Source organism: Microtus pennsylvanicus, chromosome 9 (assembly GCF_037038515.1).
Source record: "Microtus pennsylvanicus isolate mMicPen1 chromosome 9, mMicPen1.hap1, whole genome shotgun sequence".
In the NCBI taxonomy this organism is placed as follows: domain Eukaryota; kingdom Metazoa; phylum Chordata; class Mammalia; order Rodentia; family Cricetidae; genus Microtus; species Microtus pennsylvanicus.
Window position 1 is genome coordinate 62,888,908 of NC_134587.1, and position 18,121 is coordinate 62,907,028.

Consider the following 18,121-nt stretch of genomic DNA (forward strand, 5'->3'; position numbering starts at 1 on the left):
AGACACCCTGAGATACAGAAAAAAACAGGTAACCATAATGTTGGTCAGATTCACCAAAGCTGCCAGAACCTTAACAACCAGAAGCCCTGGACTTCCCACCTTGTGATCCATTTTCAAGGTTTATTTGAGTTATACCACTTGGGAACTTACGAGTAGCTTACCCAGACACCTTGTTTCCGATCCACTCCAGAGACCATTGGCCAAGCACTCCCGGACATGGGAACCCACGAGTGTGTAGCCAGTGTTGCAGGTGAAAATGGCGGTGGCTCCGTACACAGTGAGTGTCCCTATCTTGTTACCATTGGGGGGAAAGGACAGGCTTCCACAGGAGATGACTGGAAGAGAAAAACTGTATTAGTCCAAGTCCGGGTTTACAGCAGAAACCATGGGTGCTGGTTTCCATAAGAAGCACATGGCAGGGAGGTCCTGGTTTGCTAGGGCTTTACCAGTCAGCTGTCTCTGTTGGATTTTCCTTCTCCATTGCTTTTAACACAAAAGAAGTTCTACCATATTCTGAAGCCACCTTTAATCCCAGCACTTGGGAGGCGGAGACAGAGACAGAGACAGAGGGATCTCTGTGAGTTCAAGGCCACCCTGGACCACACTAGATTGATTCAGTCTTAAAGAGAAACAGAGCCAGGCGGTAGTGGCTCACACATCTTTAATCCCAGCACTAGGGAGGTGGAAGGGCCGAAAAAGGAACATAAGGTGGAAGGAGACAGGAGCTCAGTGAATTCGGTCTGAAGACTTGTAATGACAGGATACCCCATTCAGTCTGAGGGTTTTGTAAAGATAAGAGCTGGTGGTTGGCTGGTGTGCTTCTCTGATCTTTCTACACTTACTCCCTAATATCTGACTCCGGTTTTTAATATTAAGACCAATTAGAAACTGCACTGCATGAGGCATCTTGCTCACCTCTCCCAGTCAACAAAGAAGCAGAAAGACATGTGAGCCTTTCAGGCTTGACTCCCCAGTGACCCATTTCCTCCAAAAGGCTCCACCTCCCAACCAGCTTCACCAGGGGACTCGGTATTCAAATAGAAGTCTATAAGTACATCTCACATTTAAACCACAACAGATTGGACCCCACAAGGCCAGCACATTGATGACTTGGACCCCAGCCAGAGACTCCAAGAATTGACGTGTGATCAGATCATGGGTATTTCAATCTCATCATGGAATGAATCCCCTAACAGATTAAAGGTCATAATTCACTGCTGAGAGGTGGCAGAGACCATGGAAATGGAGGTCTGGTTGGAGGGGGTGCTTTAAAAGGCTTGTCAATATTCAGGACCCTCCTGCTTTCCAGCCACCTCCGGTGAACAGCTCTGTTCTCTTCTACTCAGTCAGTCCAGCTTCGTTACAGTTCAGAAATGAAGAAACACAGGCACCTAAGCCACAGGCCCGTGGGAACCTCTGCAACTGTGACCCATTTGAGACTGTCTCTTTTCTCAATTGTTTTTCTCATCCTGGTCAGGCGACTCTCGTCCCACCCATCATTTGGGACCCCATGAAGTACCAGCAGGCCTGGGCTCCTAGATGAGATCCTGTCTCAGATTATAAAATGAAATCAGATCATTTACAAACCATGGGTATTTGTCATGGTGATGAAAAAATTCTAATACAGAATCTTACAGATAATCAATCAGGGGACGTAAACTTGTATGAATGCACCATTGAAATACTACCCCTTCCCCCAACACCCTTAGTTAAGCTTCTCTCAGTCCAAGGTGTGACTCCCATTCAATTTCAAGTGAGCAGGCAGACTTGCAAGCTAGATATGATCTATAGGGGTCATGCGCCAGAAATCGGGAGTCTACCTCTGGAGAACAGCTTGCTGAGAGAGCTTCACGGTCCTCGGTATCTGAGACGGCTAAGCGAAACATTCACAGCAGCAAGTGCGCGCTTTCAACAATTTGCTAGCATGTACCGTACCAAATGTCAATGGATTCAAGAGGGATTTAGGTTTTTATAATTTGCTATGAACTTTTCTCTAAGCCTTTTCCCAAACACAGTGTGAACCTTGCCTTGAACTGTGATATTTAGCAATTCATGTTGAAACTTCAGTGCTTATTACAAATGTGCTCAATGACAAGGCTGGACCAGTCTCCTAGCTGAGAGCTCCGCATAGCTTTAGCGGTAGGGCAGGGAGAAAACCCACGTTGGAGTCTATCCTCCCAGCCTTGGTTGGCACGCCCTGGTGAGGAGACTATTTAAAGTTTGTCCTCTAATGAGGTTCATTAAATCACAAAGAACTAAGGGAGCAACAGCTGGGCTTCTGGGAAGCTGAAGAATGGGATTCTGAGCTGCGAGTTTCCTTTGGATGCAAACCCTACTCATTATTGATGGTGGTAGAGCAACTTGGAAAAACGTAATTGGGAGAGCCCGACACCACTAAAAATAGTCTCGTCACAAAGCAAGAAAAAAGCCTATCTCCACGCTAGTCTCCCTTCTAGACTCCAAAAATGGACTCATTAGCTTTGTGTCTGTCCCTACCACTGGACATATGTCCACACTCACCAACCGCAGCACTCTCAGAACTCACAGGGGTCTGCACAGGTCAGGTGCTAAGCTGAGTGCTCCCGGAAGAGCCTGCTGAGTGCTCTCTGTTAATGCTGTCTTTCTACTACAGCCATGGGTGACACTGGCTCCCCACTCCCCACAGGCAAGCTCCTTTTTCCTCTCTACAAGAATTCATAGGGAAATGTACTTTGAAGGAGGAGCCTGGTGGCATGTGTTTTATCCTACTATGAGGCCAGCATCCCTGCCAGCAGTGTGAGGACTTAGACAAGCTCAAATGTTGATACGTCCCACAGCTGTAGTCAATAATGACTACACACATGATTGCATGTAGCTCGCAATGACCGGGAACAGTCACGAGCACTGCGCTCAGCTGTCAGTGAGAAGAGGCAGCACATGCTCGGAGACAGGGAGATGGTTGTTTGTAAACACACAAAGGTGTGATGCTGGGTGACAGCCTGCGTTACTCTGGAAGGTCTTGGGCCCTACGGCTATGATCTGACACTGCCTGTTAAGTCTGAAGGCCTCATCCAAAATGAGGATGCTCACGATGGAATTGGGCTGCCCATGCCCCAGGGAGCAGACCCTGGAGCTACGGATGTGTCTCTCAAGTTCAGGGCCATGATGCACAACGTCTAATAATAGATGGAGTAACAGTACCACTGAGGCAGACGGGCAGAATGGCTATGTGGATTCCTGTGGCTGGACCTTGCCAGGGGCTGAGCTGTCAGTTCACACAGGTCTCTGGTTAGCAGCAGGAACCCAGAGAAGCCATGCAGAACCTCAACTTGGCCAAGGTCAGCTTTCAGAGAAGCCATAATGAGTAGTTAGGAACTGGGGGGCAGTCTAGAACACGGGTGATGCTCTCTATAATCCTTTTTAAATATCCACTTTGGCTTTTTGAGAACACACACACACACACACACACACATATACACACACACACATTTTAAAGTGTAAAGACTTCTGAATCATGCATCTCCACAATAAACATTTTTTTTCCTTTTAAAAATAAACAACAAGAAGAGTGAGAAAAAAGAATGCTGGCTTCCCTGTGAAGGAGGGAAAACTCCAGTAGGAAGATCTCCTGGGCTATAGAGAACTTAGGACCACTTGGAGTGAGAAGGTGAACTCCATGAAGCCGGGGAACTCAGCTGATCTTGGGGTGCTGTGGATGTGCTTGGGGGTGGCCAAGAGTCTTTTCTCCTTCCTGGGTTAAGGACCAGCAAACAAGGAAACTTATCATTCAGGCTCCCGAGAAGACACATAATGGAAAGTAGAAGGTTCCCTTCTCATCTCACAGCCTGGCCATTTTGAGATAAGCCACAGGTAACTGAAGCCCAATAAATTACAGCTCCATTGCTATGCCCATGGTTTCCATGACAACACACTGGGCGATGCTGTTGATTCAGTCTCAGTACCAAATGGAAACAAGGGTTTCTTCTATAGGGAAGCAGCCACAGGCTGGCAAATTGGGCTTAGAAAAATGTGTCATTTTAAAGATTTTTAATGAAGAAACAAAATGGTGTTTGAACTTCCTGGAGTTTTTATGTACACATTTCAAAGAAAAGTATATCAGCATTAATCTTGTGTTTCTTCTGGGTCTATGTGGTAAAAATAGGGACTATAGGAAATAAAGAGAATTTAAGTTACAGTCAGTGGCAACTTCATAAGAAATGGTAAACCAACACATCCAGTGATTTCTCTAGGTTCCAGAAAATGAACATCATAAGGTCCTATTTTTTTCATCCCCTTCCTTTTTGGAGGGATAAGACCTAGGTGGTTTGTAGTCCTCAACAGCCACTGACTGTTTGTTTGTTCTGAGAGTTTAGAATGGCTTTTGAGTGAGGAGATGGTGGTCAGACTTGGTCCCCAAAATTTGTTATAAAGAGAAGTAACGTTAGATACTGAACTAAAGCTGGCTGCTGGCAACAGCCAGTGACACGGATAGCCATGAAAACACAAGGATGCAGATGTGGAAGAGAAACCCGAGACAGAATTTGAGTGTGTCCGTTTCTGTTCCTGCATCTCTGCCACTGGACCTTTGAGCTTCTGTGCTCATAACAAAAGCCCAGGGCTCCAGGAGGCCCTAGTATCCCTCCAGAGTCTTCAGACATCCCTCTGTCCAGCTGCTAGACTGCTAACTGCTTGGGTTTTGTATACTGCCACTAAAACTGTATACTTAGAGAAGTTCAGACCAGGCTTTGAGAACCCAGCCACAGCCATGCAGCATGTCACAAGGAAACTCAAAAGGACACTCTTAGAAATATCATTTTGCTAGAAAACAAATCCCTATCGTTCATAAAAAAAAACCCACATGCTATTTATATTAGCATGGAAGGGACTTGCTATCATTTTTATATAAATTAATGTGTATTTATATCTTCTCAATTTTCAGGAAAATTGTTAAATATTTTTAAAGCTTTAGCAGCTTCAATTTATAATATAGGAAAGGATAAACTCCTAGAAATCCTGAAGTTTTCTTCCCTGGCCGCAGACATCCCGCGCAATCTCCAAGGCTTCCTTCGTTCAGACAGAGCCATGGCCAGTTTATGAGTCAGTTCATCTGCAGTTCCAAGGGTGAGATTGACAGGGTGAGGCTATTCTGGTGATGAGGTGAGCCTTTAAAGAGGCCACATGGCTCCTGTCTTCTGCGAGATGGAAACCATCAAGTGTGAGAGGGTGAAGGACACACGTTAGAAACGGAAAGTGGATCCCATTATGGCCCGTCTCACACGGCCATAATCACAAGGACGTTTATTTTGCCCGTGAGTGTGAACAGACAGCTGGGTTTGACCAGGCAGCTTCAGGTACACACAGGACTCCAGCAGCACCACAATGGCAGCTCTGGGAGGTACCAGGCAGAGGAAAGACACAGACACCATAGCTTCATCTAATGTTATGTGCTAAACCTGTGAGCCCATTCTGTCTTGCATACAGAACCTGTGGGCCCATTCAATATTAAACAGAGACACTATGGACCAATCCAATGGCATAGAAAGTACTTGTGGGCCCATCTAATATTACACGTAGAACCCATGGGTTCATCCAATGTCATTCTGAGACCCTCTCTGCCCATTCAATGTCATGCAGAATCTGTGAGCCCATTCCATATCATGTACACACACAACCTGTGGGCCCATCCAATGTCAGACAAAGAACTTCTCTGTGTCACATGGACCTACTGCACTGGGGATAACTGCTCGGCAACAGATATTGCACCTCAGGAAGAACCGACTGCACTGTAACCCTGACAACAGCTTTCGAAGTTGGGTACCTTTTCCACACAGTGGGAAGACACTGGAGGATATTCTGAACTCCTGGGCTCTGGTGTCATTTTCAAAGGATTAGCAATAGCAAACAAGGTCTAGAATGCTAGACGATACCATAACCTGTCACAACGAGTCATTGGTGTCTGCTCTGATCCATTTATGTTTCCAAAAAGAAGGAGTTTCCAAAAATTTGCAAGCTCTTTTGCAAATGCAAAAGAAATTTTCCAAAATAGATAAATAGAGAGAAATTTGATAATAACTGTGGTACTTTTAATGAGAGTAGCCTCCACAGGCTCATAGACTTGACTACTTGGTCCCCAGTTGGTGAAACTGTTTGGGAAGGTTTGGAAGGTATGACCTGGAGGAGGTGTGTCACTAGGGTGGGCTTTGAGGTCTCAGAAGCACATGCTCTTCCCAGTTAGCTCTCTGCCTCCAACTTGTGAGCTCTAGCTGCTGAAACAGCACCATGCTTTCGCTTCACAGCCACAGACAGGAACCCGCCAAAACCATAACCCTGATGAAGCTTCTTCTATAAGCTGCCTTGATCACAGTAATTTGTCACAGCAATAGAAAAGTCACTAAGACACTAACAGTGTCTGCCTTTTTAGGTGAGTGAAAAACTTTCAGCTGGGTCACCAGGGGAAGGACATGGCTCCCTGGGAACTCTCCCTTCCTGGACGATGCTTTGTCTTCTTCCCACACAGATTCCAAAGCATGCTCCCAGGGCACTTTGGATCCCTGAATGACATCTGGGTAAACACTCTGTCTTTAGAAGACAGCAAGGGTTTCAGAGATGTGTGAGAGATAATATGGAGATATCACCAGTGGCCTGTCCTGGCTAAGACGACGTCAACTTGAAATTCAGTCATGAATAGAGAAAACCAAAGCAAACCAAGGTTTCAGGTGGATTCTCCTGATTCTAGAAAATGCTGCACATCGATGGTTGCAGTGTGTGACACAGGGCTCATGTCCAGGCATGTGGGGCAGTGAGTAGTCACCAGTGTGCACAATGTGTTTGTGTCTAATGGGAAGTGATGACAATGGATGGATGTGTGGCTCCTAGCAGGGGCCAGATGGCATTGAAGAGTAAGGGCACTATGTGTGCCAGGACAGCTAATTTCCAGAACCTCGGGGTAAAACCAGAAGCACAGTGCCAGGGCATCAGGACCTGCTGAGGGGCACCTTGCTGCTTCTAGGTGTGGTTCAAGTCTCCTGAGAGCTCCAAGTTTGTTAAGATTTACTTGTAGGAGTAAAGTATTCTAGAAAGGCAGTTTCAGGCAGTGGCATCAAGTTGACCCTGTCTATCAAGATCCTGTCACAGGCAGACAGAGACACAGCCAACATCCTTAGCTGGAATCAAGTGCATGGGAGTGTACGTAGGGCCTGCTGCACCTTCAGGAACCTTCTGCAAACCCCTCAAGGGGGCTAAAATGTCAGAGTCTCCATGTTATTCTCATCCCCTCCTGACAGCCCCGATTCTGCACCCCCAAATCACAAAATGGCTCGAAGGAGCTGGGGGATGTGGGTGAGTGACATGAGTGTGGGGAGAATGTGGAAGGATTATGGCAGGGGAAACTAACTGTGGGCTCCTGGCCAGACATTGGTCACCTAAATGAAGAAGCCATCAGAGCCACAAGGAGCCATCAAAGTCCAACTGTGCTGGCGCTTTGGGAAAGGTGTCTTGAATGTCCCAGGCCACTGTTCTTCCTTACTTATCTCTGGGTTCCTGAGAGGAGTTTGTATTACATGAAGTATTAGCATCTGTTGTATTAAAAGTTTAATTAAAATTATTATGTAAAGCAGCTAAATACACACATTCTTTTGTTTTTCTCCTTTTTAGTCTACTGCCATTCATCCCAAGTTGTGTACTGCATAGATCTCACACAGGCCAACTGCTTGTTTCAAAGTCTGACAATTTCCTGTGTATAATTAGTACAGATTGGCTATCAGAGATGTGCAAATCAGACAGTGCTCTGAACAATGTCAGCTCTGTCTTATTTCCTATTTATTCATAGTTTACTGTTCATCATGTACCTGAGAGTACAATAATCTCCCCTTTCAAGACAATTGAGGAGGACAGGTATCTTCAGCATACAAAACTATTTTCCAAGATCCTAATGAAAAGTTCACCATTGCACTCACACAGAAGAAGAATAGGTAGCTCTTTAAACATGGGCTTTTATTTGTCTTCAGCGCAACTGTGGAATATGTGATGACTTTAATATTCTGAAGTTTATAAAATACTGTCATTAATAAAGGAACACAGGCAGGGTTCTTTTCCTGCAGCACCTGTCTGAGCACGTCATGCTAACACACAGGCTCTCCTTTAGTCAGCAGGACTATAATGGCGTCCTCACAGGTGAAGCCTTTGCTGCTGTGACCTGAAGTTCTGTACCTCGTTTGTGGCAGAGTTTGCCATCACTCACCTTTGCATCTGGGTCGGTCTTCCTCTGTGTTCCAGGTCCCATTGGCTTGGCACTGCAAGAGCCTCTGACCCTGCAAGAAGTAGCCAGGGCTGCAGCTGAGGAGAACTTGAGCTCCGTATTCGTTCAGTGACCCCGACACCAGCCTCCAGAGCACATGCTCTGACAGCTGGCCTTCGATGCTGGGGCAGGGCACCGCTGTGAGAGAAACACCTGAGTATCAGTACGGCTTCCTGACAGACAGCCCTTGCCATAACCGCTTCTAGAAGGTAGGGGCTGCAGGTCTATGGAACTCACTGTGGTGTGGAACCTGGATGCCCTCAACCCTTGTTTCAGGATTTCTCTGTTTTCCACATAATCACATGGGAGGTAGCCCAATCCCAGCCCGTGTGTTACTGTCTCAATACAGATGTGAAGGGGATCTTACTGTTGGACTATGCTACAACAGTAGGAAATCATTCCTTTTCTGTACAACACATACATGCACACACATCCCCTCATTCACACATGGGTACATGAGAATACATCTGCCTTCACACATGTATACTTATACATGCATACATGTACACACATGTTCAAAACCACTTGCAAATTCAAATGTATGTACATGTCAATATACATGCACAGATATACACAGGAATATATGCACACACTATAGCTGCTTTTACTAGATTTACAAGCACACAAAAATAGGCACACTGCATTATCATTGTAGAAAAAATAGCCTAGCATCACAATTTAAGGGAAAGACTTCCCATGATGCAAGGCCAAGAAGACAAGTTCCTGAGTGCAGAGCTATGGAAACAGTTGTAGTAACAGTAGTGTAGGCTCAGATGCAGCCCCAGGATAGTAGACTTTAGAGAACTTACAGACAGACTGAAATATGTGAAATTTGGAGACTATGGGAGTAGAGATTTGTTTAGCAAAAGTACGATAGGATTTTAAATGAACTTCACAAGTTAAAAGCAAGAACCAGCCAGGTGTGGTAACCCATACCTTTAATCCCAGCACTGCAGAGGCAGAGACAGATAGATCTCTGTGAGTTCAAGGATGACCTGGTCTACAAAGAGAGTTCCAGGACAACCAGGCCTGTTGACTGAAACCCTGTCTTGGAAAACCATAGTATTAATCGCAAAGGTTTCTTTATTGACATCTGTCACCATCAGCTGGCTCCCAGAACACTTTATGGGGCCATATTGGTCAGCCTTGAGTCCAAAAATAATAGCTGATGTTTTTCTAGAGTAACAATGATAAATGCATTTTGCTTTTAAGTTTTGTTTACATTCATTAAAATTGAATCTGCTGTGTGAGATGCTACAAAGTCTCTCCTTTCTATGGCAACTTCTACCTCATCTTCAAATAAACTACAGAGAGTATGTGCCTAATGTAAGAATAAAAGCAATGAGGTTAAAAAATATAAAGGAATATTTGGTAATTAAAAGCCATTCTTAAGCTTATGTCTCTATATTTTTGGATGTGGCAACTATTCTGCATGACCACAGAGGATATAGAAATGGTTTGCTTAGCAGTAGATGTATCTTTCTGCAGCTAGGATATGTCTAGCTTTTTAGGCAAGACAGCCATCTCCATAAAGCCTTCGGCCATATGAGCCCTGAACTCAGCTGGAATGTGACAAAAGGCTTTCTCTTTGCCAGTGTGTGCTTCTGGAACTAACTCATATATTCTAATCATCTGCTCTATCCCTCATAAGCTCTGCTTCTGCCCGGGGTGGAAAGGGAGTTTTCATGGCTAATTCCATCTTCACTAACAGCAATCCGACAGTCCACAGCTTCCTTGTTTCTTCATGAAAACAGTATTTGGCTTGCTTTTTTTTTTTTTTTGAGGTCAGTGGGGTCCTGGTGAGGAGGCGTGAAGAGTAGAGTCTGGAGAGATGTTTTTTAATTGTCTTCTAGCTTGTTTGTGTCTCTTGCTCACTCTTTACTTGGCAACAAGCATTTATTTTAAACTGTAACCACTATATCTTTTCATAGTTTTCCAGCTAAGTCAAGTATAGGTCACACTTAGCTACAGTTGTCTGAGTGTGCATGCATGCATGTGCACAATCTGCAAAGGAACTTGCCACGAAAACAGAACAGCAAAGACATCTACTGAACCACACCTGTGAAAACTGAAGATATATTTCTCCTTTCTCAGAGGCAATTCCCACTGAGACCACACACAGCCGTGCATAGCATCCTATGTATATGATAGCCAAATGCAATCTATAAACACTGCATGGAAGCCATCAATAATGATTCTCTCTAATAAATGCATAAAACAATTAAACAACATATTGTAGGGAGCCAACAGACCAGCCTCTGTAGAGAAGAGTCACACAAATGCTAACACTCTAGGGCTGAAATGGACCATGATCCTGACACCAGAGAGGGTCCCAGATGAGCAGCAAGGGTCTCCTAGGAGGAAAACTGAAGTCTGGGGTGGGCATGAACTGCAAAGTCCATCCTGTCTTTTGATTGCTGAAGAAAGAACATATGTTTTCAGAAACAGGTTCCTACCAGTTTTTTTATGTTTTTTTTAATGTTTATGTTTCTACTGTGGGTTTTATGTTTTCGAAGCTGATCTGTGGGAAAGACTGTGCAAATTAAGAATCACAGTTATAGCTGAGTGACGACATACTTGGGGGGTGAACCCCAAGTGACACAAGCTGGACGGTGGGAAGAAAAGTCCCTGTGTGTGATGGTGAAGGAGGTAGCCTCTGTGAATTTGCCTTCATCTATCTACACCTGCATTCCTGCAAGAAGGAGCCGTTATCACACACGTGGGTTGCTAAGTGAGGTGACAAGAGCAACTGTTCGACGTGGATCCCAAATGCCATAAATATCTATGAATATGCATGAATATGTAAAATAAAAATAATTTAAGCCAAGAACTGGAAATCAATCCCCCGAAGACATCCTTGCTCATAAACGCAATACCCGATGATGTACATCTTAAGGGCCACCCTTTTTTGGTTCTGAGTAAGTGCTCATAAAGCATCATGAGATGAGAAAGGAGAGTAATCATCATCATCAACACCATCAACACCATGGTTTTCATCATCACAGTCACCATTACCACCGTCATCATCACCACCGTCACCACCCTCATCACCATCACCACCATCATCATAATAACCACCACAGTCACCACCATCACCACCACCATCACCATCACCATCATTACAACCATCACCATCAGCACCACCATCACCATTACCACCACCATCATCACCATCACCACCACCACCACCACCACAACTATACTATTTACATTTCACAGGCAAACAAGAAAGCCCATGTCAGCCAATCCAGTGAAGAATTTCCTCTTGCATAGCACTTCCCTGATTTGTAGTTTCCCTGGCAACACAAAAAGCAAAATTCATTCCACTAAAAATTGGCAGACGGTAGGCAACACCTTCAGAAGTTCATCATGGAGGGTACAAATACCACAACAAGCAAATATCAAATAAATTTCAAGGTCTCTGAAGGAAGATGAAATGTTGTTATAGCTGAGAAATACAGGAAAACAAGTCTATGGCATCATGAATTTAATCAGTCCATATATTTGACAATTATGAGAGAATTTTCATGTTGAGTCTATGATAACTATGATGCAACTTGGTAGAATATGCCAGTTTCCCCACAAACCTAACATCCCTTCTGTTTGCTCTTTTGCAGACAGATAGGTTCCAATCACCAAGGGGTCATTTCCCCCTTTCAACTAAGGGAGCATCTGCAGTGGTCTACCTATCCCAAGAGGCTCAACATGGTGAATCTCAAGCACTGTGGTCATGGTTGACACTATTTTCGGCACCAGAACATAATTTTACCTCTCAAATCAAAAGAGTGGAAAACACAAATAATGACTAGTTTCCATACAACAGACACATTTTCCCAACTGCTGGACGTCATGGAGACACATGTATCTGACAGGGGAAAGCTTGGCTTTCATTAAAAAAAAAACACTTTATTTATATGCTTATTTATTTATTTATTTGTGTGTGTGTGTGTGTGTGTGTGTGTGTGTGTGTGAAGCTGGAGTTACAGGTGGTTGTGAGTCAACCTACCTGGGTGCTGAGAACTGAATTTGGGTCTTCTGAAAGAGCAGAGTGTATTCTTAACTCCTGAACTATCTCTCCAGTCCTTGGCTGTCAACTTCATGGAGAGAGATTCTGTTTTCTTCAGCCAGGGAAAAGCAGCAAGGCAAACTGTTCCTTCCTGGGGGCACTCATGCTATAGTGAGTCTGCCATCAGGAGCATAAAGCATTCGCTCTGGTAGTTACAGGCCCTTCTCATGAATCTTCCCTGTTTGTCTAATCAGCCCCGAAGTGTGGAATATAATTGTCTTTTTATTTTCTTTTAACAGAGTTTCCCCGCCTCATACTCGTGTGGGTAAGTACTTCTTATTACCACATTTAGTTGGAGCACATTTAATTAGATTTGTAAAATTATGATTAGATACCTTCGGAGTGAAATAATTTAATCATCCCCGTCTTCACACTCACAGCTAAAGTGGCATCTTTACAGACCGCCGGCAGCCTCAGCTGATGGGAGTGAGGGAGATGGGCTGAACCATGGAACTTTAGAAGCCTAGACAACAAGACCATCAGCTCAGCAAATAGCGAATTGATTGAAGTTATGATGTCCTTTTAAGTTCTGTTTCTTGTGGTTGATTTGTGTAATTTTCTGTGAGAACATTTCCCCAGAACTGGTGGATGTGGATTTAGGCGGAGGTACTTTCTCTGGGCCTTTTGTAGGCTTTGTGTTTTATGACAAGACCTTGGTACATGGACTTTTTTTTTTTCACTGATTGTGTGTCTGATATGCAATCCCAGGCTGCCCCTGTTGAGCCCAGGCTCGGTTTTGCTGTTTCCCAAGCTTGGACGCTTTCAGATAGAATGTGACGAGTTGGTAGGTTGCGCCTTTGGGTGTTCAGTGTTGATTTTGGAATAGAGAAATTGGGGTGAGGATTCCAGTGGGTGGCAAGCAAGACGCTGAGCTTTGTGGAAGAGAGCACAGGTACCTTTGCAGCGGCGCTTTAATTTTTGCTCACTGTCGGTCTAGTTTATAACGATTCAGGTTTAAATGTCCTGCACGTAGTTCCCGAGATTAGCTCTTCAGACAGACGTTAAATAAGTGCGTTTCAAAAACATTACTTTTGCTCCTACTAAACAATGTCAGCCCAGGGCAAACACCAATAACTGAGTCTAAAATAGCCTGCAGTCTGTTTGGGTTATGATGACAGAGCCTCCCTGGGTTTCAGTTCCCAGGTACACAAGCTACTGGTGTCACAGTACATGATCCGGAAAGCCCCTCAGGAGGGTTGGGTCCCCAGGGGAGCCCCAAGGCCCTAGAGGCCTATGTTTCCCTTCTCCTCCCAGCACAGTGCTAGAAGGTTGCTGAAAAGAATTAATTGGGAACGGGGATGGAGTGGGAAGTTTTCATGTTCTGTATGGTTGCTGTCAGAATTTGACTGTCCTAGGAGGCATTCTGCCCCTCCGTCTCCTGCTTCAAAGTGATAGGCAAGACAATGACCATTGGGACAGCTGTTGCCTGATGCCCAGAAGTCTTCCCTTAGTCTCGTCTCCTGGTACCTCCTTGTCTCCTGCCCAATGACTTCCCACAGTGTGAAGGCAGCCAAGTTCTTTGTCAAAGTGTAACTGGACGTATTCTTTGTATCTAGGACTGTTGCTGCTTTTTATAGGATTTCAATTGTTTATAGGAAAAGGGACTGATAAGCAGTCCAGTGGGCAGACATTTTTTTTAAACACAAACAGCTTTTTGAAAAAGACTGATTCATTATTATAGGTGTATTTTCTGTGTGCCCAAATATATGTATGTATTCTCTCTGTCTCTGTCTCTCTCCCTCTGTGTAGGAGCCATTGGAGGCCAGAAGAGGGTGTTGGATCCCTAGTAGATGGGGTAACAGATGGCTGTGAGCCTCCAGATATGACTTCACCTTGCTTTCCTGTCCTAATGAAGGATTTGCATTCATTTAATCGTCAAACATTCTGATGCTTTGCTGGGTATGGTGGTGTATACTTTTTATCCCAACATTTAGAAGAGGCTGAGTTTAACTTCAGCTTGGTCTACATAGTTAGTTCCAGGTTAGCTGGGGCTATAAAAGTGATAACCTAGCTCAGAAATAAAGGGGGGAGGTGGGGAGAGTTTGGTGTTTTGCACACAGTAGGTCTTCATGAGTAATTAATAATTAATGTGATTTATGAACAGCATCAACTGAGAAAGCGCCCACAAACTGGCATTGCAGATTAGACAAGTGTTTGCAGAGACGGTTGGCTTAACGCCCTCGCCTCCTTCCCAACACATGGCGCACAGTGCAAATCCATCCATCATTTTGCCAAACTATCAAGCCCCCTGCACATTAGCATCACTGGCCCTGACTGGGTATATGGTAGCACCAGCATGGATCTTATCTTCCAACAGCCAGATCCAGGCTCAGTAAAGAATTAAAATGGAAAAATGATTCAGAATGTACTTAGATCTGTACAGTTACAGGGCAATACGAATAGAAACTGCTGTTTATTCTAGTCTTAAACAGAGCCAGCCTCGAGGTGGAACACAGTGGGGGTGTTTACTGTTCATCTCCAGTATCGATCAGATTGGAAGCCTTTCTCTTTTACTTTATTTTTTGAAGATTTATGTATTTATGCTTTATTTGTATGACTGTTTTGCCTACACATATATGTAGTACTTGAAGAGGTCAGAAGAAGGCCTTGGATCCCCTGGAACTGGAGTTACGGATGACTGTGAGCTTCCATGTGGGTGCTGGGATTCGAATCCGATCCTCTGGAAGAGCAACCAGTGCTCTTAACCTCCGTGACATTTCTCTGGCCCCTGTTTATTTTATTTTTGAGACAGGGTCTGACTGAGCAGCCTGGGTTGGCCTTAGTTCACAGAGAGCCATATGTCTCTATCTTTCAGGTACTGGGATGAAACGTGTTCTTTACCATACCTGGTAGAGATGCGTATCACCTGGTACTTCACCTACCAATTCTGCAATTTACTACAATTGTTAAGGAAACTTAAAAACTCCTTTGATCCCACACAGATCCAATGGGATTAGTTTGAAAAATATATAGGACTGTATATATGTATGTGTATATATATGCACATATATGTGTGTATGTGTAGACACATATGGATATACATAGATACACAATTGTTAGCAAAATTTAGTACTTATCACATTTTCTGACTAAGGATAAAGTTTTGTGTTTAGCATGCCTGATTTCTTCAGTTGTCATTAAGTGTAGGAAACCACCCCCAACCAAAGTTAAAATGGGTTTTCCTCACACTCAGCTCTGCCTACCATCACATCATTTAACATTGACTAACTCTGTCACCTGCTAGTGAAAGGGACACTTGAATCCGCACTGCAGCACCGAGCAGTGTGTCCTACATATGTCCTGGATGCCCCAACTGGGACAGCACCTTCATTTCCCACAGGTTTAAGCAACTGGGCTATAAAATGATGTCATATTTAACGGAAAATAACCAAGGAAAATCAGTAGTTTGCAAATATCACCAACTAACTGAGAACATGGACCTAAAATCACAAATGAAAGCAAGGAAAATAAAAGCTGTGGTGAGCTGTTAATTACTTTCCATAAACTTTGCAAAGAGTTTAAAATTTTAACATGACCAACTTATACAAAAAAGAAAAAAGCAAACTAATTGTATAATCAAAGGTCAAGGAAACCTTTGTTATTGAGATATCATCAAAAGAAAACTAACATTTCTATTTCTAAGTTTTGAAACATTGGAAGGGCATATTAATTTAAAGTCAAGATTTTCAATATGTCTGTGACAAAATTTTTATTGTATAAATTATGTTTGCATGTACATGTGCATGTATATACATATGTGTGTTTGTTCATGTGTATATGTATGTGTGTGAGCATGTGCTTGTAACTTCTAGGGTTGGCTTCTCAGCATGACTTGTGTGCTTGTTAAGACTATGTTTTACATCAGATTTAAACTTTTCATGCTTGAACCTTTTTCCTTTTCAAAATATTATTTTTTAAATTAAATATAATTACACCATTCCCTCTCCCCTTTATTCTCTCATGTCTGACTCTTGTAAGGACATTACCGTGCGCTGAAAATGGCTTTCTAGAAGTCTGACTGCATTTTACAGGTGAATTGGTGCTTTTCCTGGCAGCCGGTGATGTGTATGAGAAGTCCGTGGCATAGACACGAATCAAGCATCAGCTCTAACTTTGAAAAACTCAAACATCACATGAGAAATGGTGAGAACAACTCACACTGCTTTACGTTACACACTTTATGCTCAGTGTTGTGCTCACACTCATTAGCTTCTACTCATACTGAAAATGGCTCCAGCGTAAGGTTTGTTGGGGTAAGTTTGGTGTTATAGATTGTCATGGAATTTACTGGGCTAACAACCAGGAATACACAATCCATTTTAAGTGACTGGAGTGGTCTCTATGGCAGTTGCTTGTGTTGCAAAGATGAAAGGGACCAGGTCCTCACAATACTGGGAAGTGTCTGCCTGCATTCTGGAGGTAAATTCACCCCTGCTCCCAGTGAATGCAGTGGACAGAACACTTACGTCTGCACGTGGGTGGCTTCCCTCTGTTGCTCCACAGGCCATCCTCCTGACACACAGCAGTGGCTTGCTGACTGGCATCCAGCTTGAAGCCTTCATTACATTCGTATGTCACTTTACTGTCCAAAGTGAACTCATTGCCCGTGAATGAGCCGTTTCCTGGAGCCTCTGGAATTCCACAGGACACAGCTGAAGAAATAAGAAAGAAAGCCATGCTGATTCTTAAAGAACTTCATTAAATTTTACCTTGATGTTTTTTATTTCAAAGACAAATTTATTAATTATGTTCTTCAGTTTTGTCAAAGGTACGTGCATTTTCAGAATTTTAAGGATGCAAAGAGTTCAAGAGAAGCACTGGAAAGCTTATCAAAATGGAGAAAAGTGGTTCCATGTAAAACACTGTATCAAAGGGATACTAGAGGTTCCAGGTGATAACTCTTGGGTATAGGTTAGTAATAGCCCAATTGCTTTGTTGTGTGTTCAAGTAGCAATCACACACGCTACCTTGGGTGACTTTGGTCAGGAGGATGAAGGGTTGGCCGCTTCCTTATCATCAGAACAATGACTTTGAATATCAAGACCCACAATAATTGGTCAAGAGTGCACAGTATCCACCTCCCTTTTGTCTCCACCTATCCCTACTCATTTTCTTCAACTCATTAGAAGTTCTTTTTAAAGGATGCTGTGCTTTATCTGACATGCCCTTCACCAGATTCTGTGTTGGGAAATGTAGTTTCAATTGTGTAAACAAGTGTGCAATCTTTAAGAGGTAAGGGCCTCTGGAGGTTCTCATTCTGAAAGCAGTTGCATTCTCCCGAGACCCAGGATAGTTCTCAAAGAGCTAACAAAACTGTTGAAAGAACAAGTCAAAGCTGAGTGTAGTGGCACACACCTCTGATCCTAGCACTGGGGAGGCAGAGGTAAGTGGGTCTCTGAGCTCAAGACTAACCTGTTCTACAGAGTGAGTTCTAGGATAGCCAAGGCAACAAAGAAAAACCCTTTCTTGAAAAACCAATAAAAACCAAAAGAAAAGAAAAGAAAAGAAAAGAAAGAGTCCAAGTTCACTGGCCTCTTGACTCAACATGTGATCACTTTCTCTCAAGCAAGGTCCTACATGATGCTTCCTGATGTGTAGGAGCCCCTGATCACCGATGACACCACACCTCTGGGACATTTAAGAGTCCAGAACTGTGAGCCGATTGGACCTCTTTTCTCATAAATTTCTTAGCACTGGGAATTTTGTTATATGAATACAAAGGAGGCTGGTATAAATGTAAACAGATTTCCTATGATCAGCAGGGCTTCTATCAGCATGAG

General features: G+C 43.7%; 1 protein-coding gene across 2 annotated transcripts in view; it reads right to left on the bottom strand.

Annotated features, from left to right (window-relative positions):
- Csmd1 (CUB and Sushi multiple domains 1) overlaps nucleotides 1-18,121 on the bottom strand; it is a 1,402,422-nt gene that overhangs the window by 48,031 nt on the left and 1,336,270 nt on the right. For both annotated transcript variants that reach the window (XM_075986282.1, XM_075986281.1), the window contains exons 50-52: nucleotides 16,808-16,993; nucleotides 8,219-8,413; nucleotides 162-335 (exon numbers count right to left, since the gene is read on the bottom strand). In XM_075986282.1, coding sequence (XP_075842397.1) covers nucleotides 162-335; nucleotides 8,219-8,413; nucleotides 16,808-16,993 — 555 coding nt within the window. The remainder of the gene's footprint in view (nucleotides 1-161; nucleotides 336-8,218; nucleotides 8,414-16,807; nucleotides 16,994-18,121) is intronic.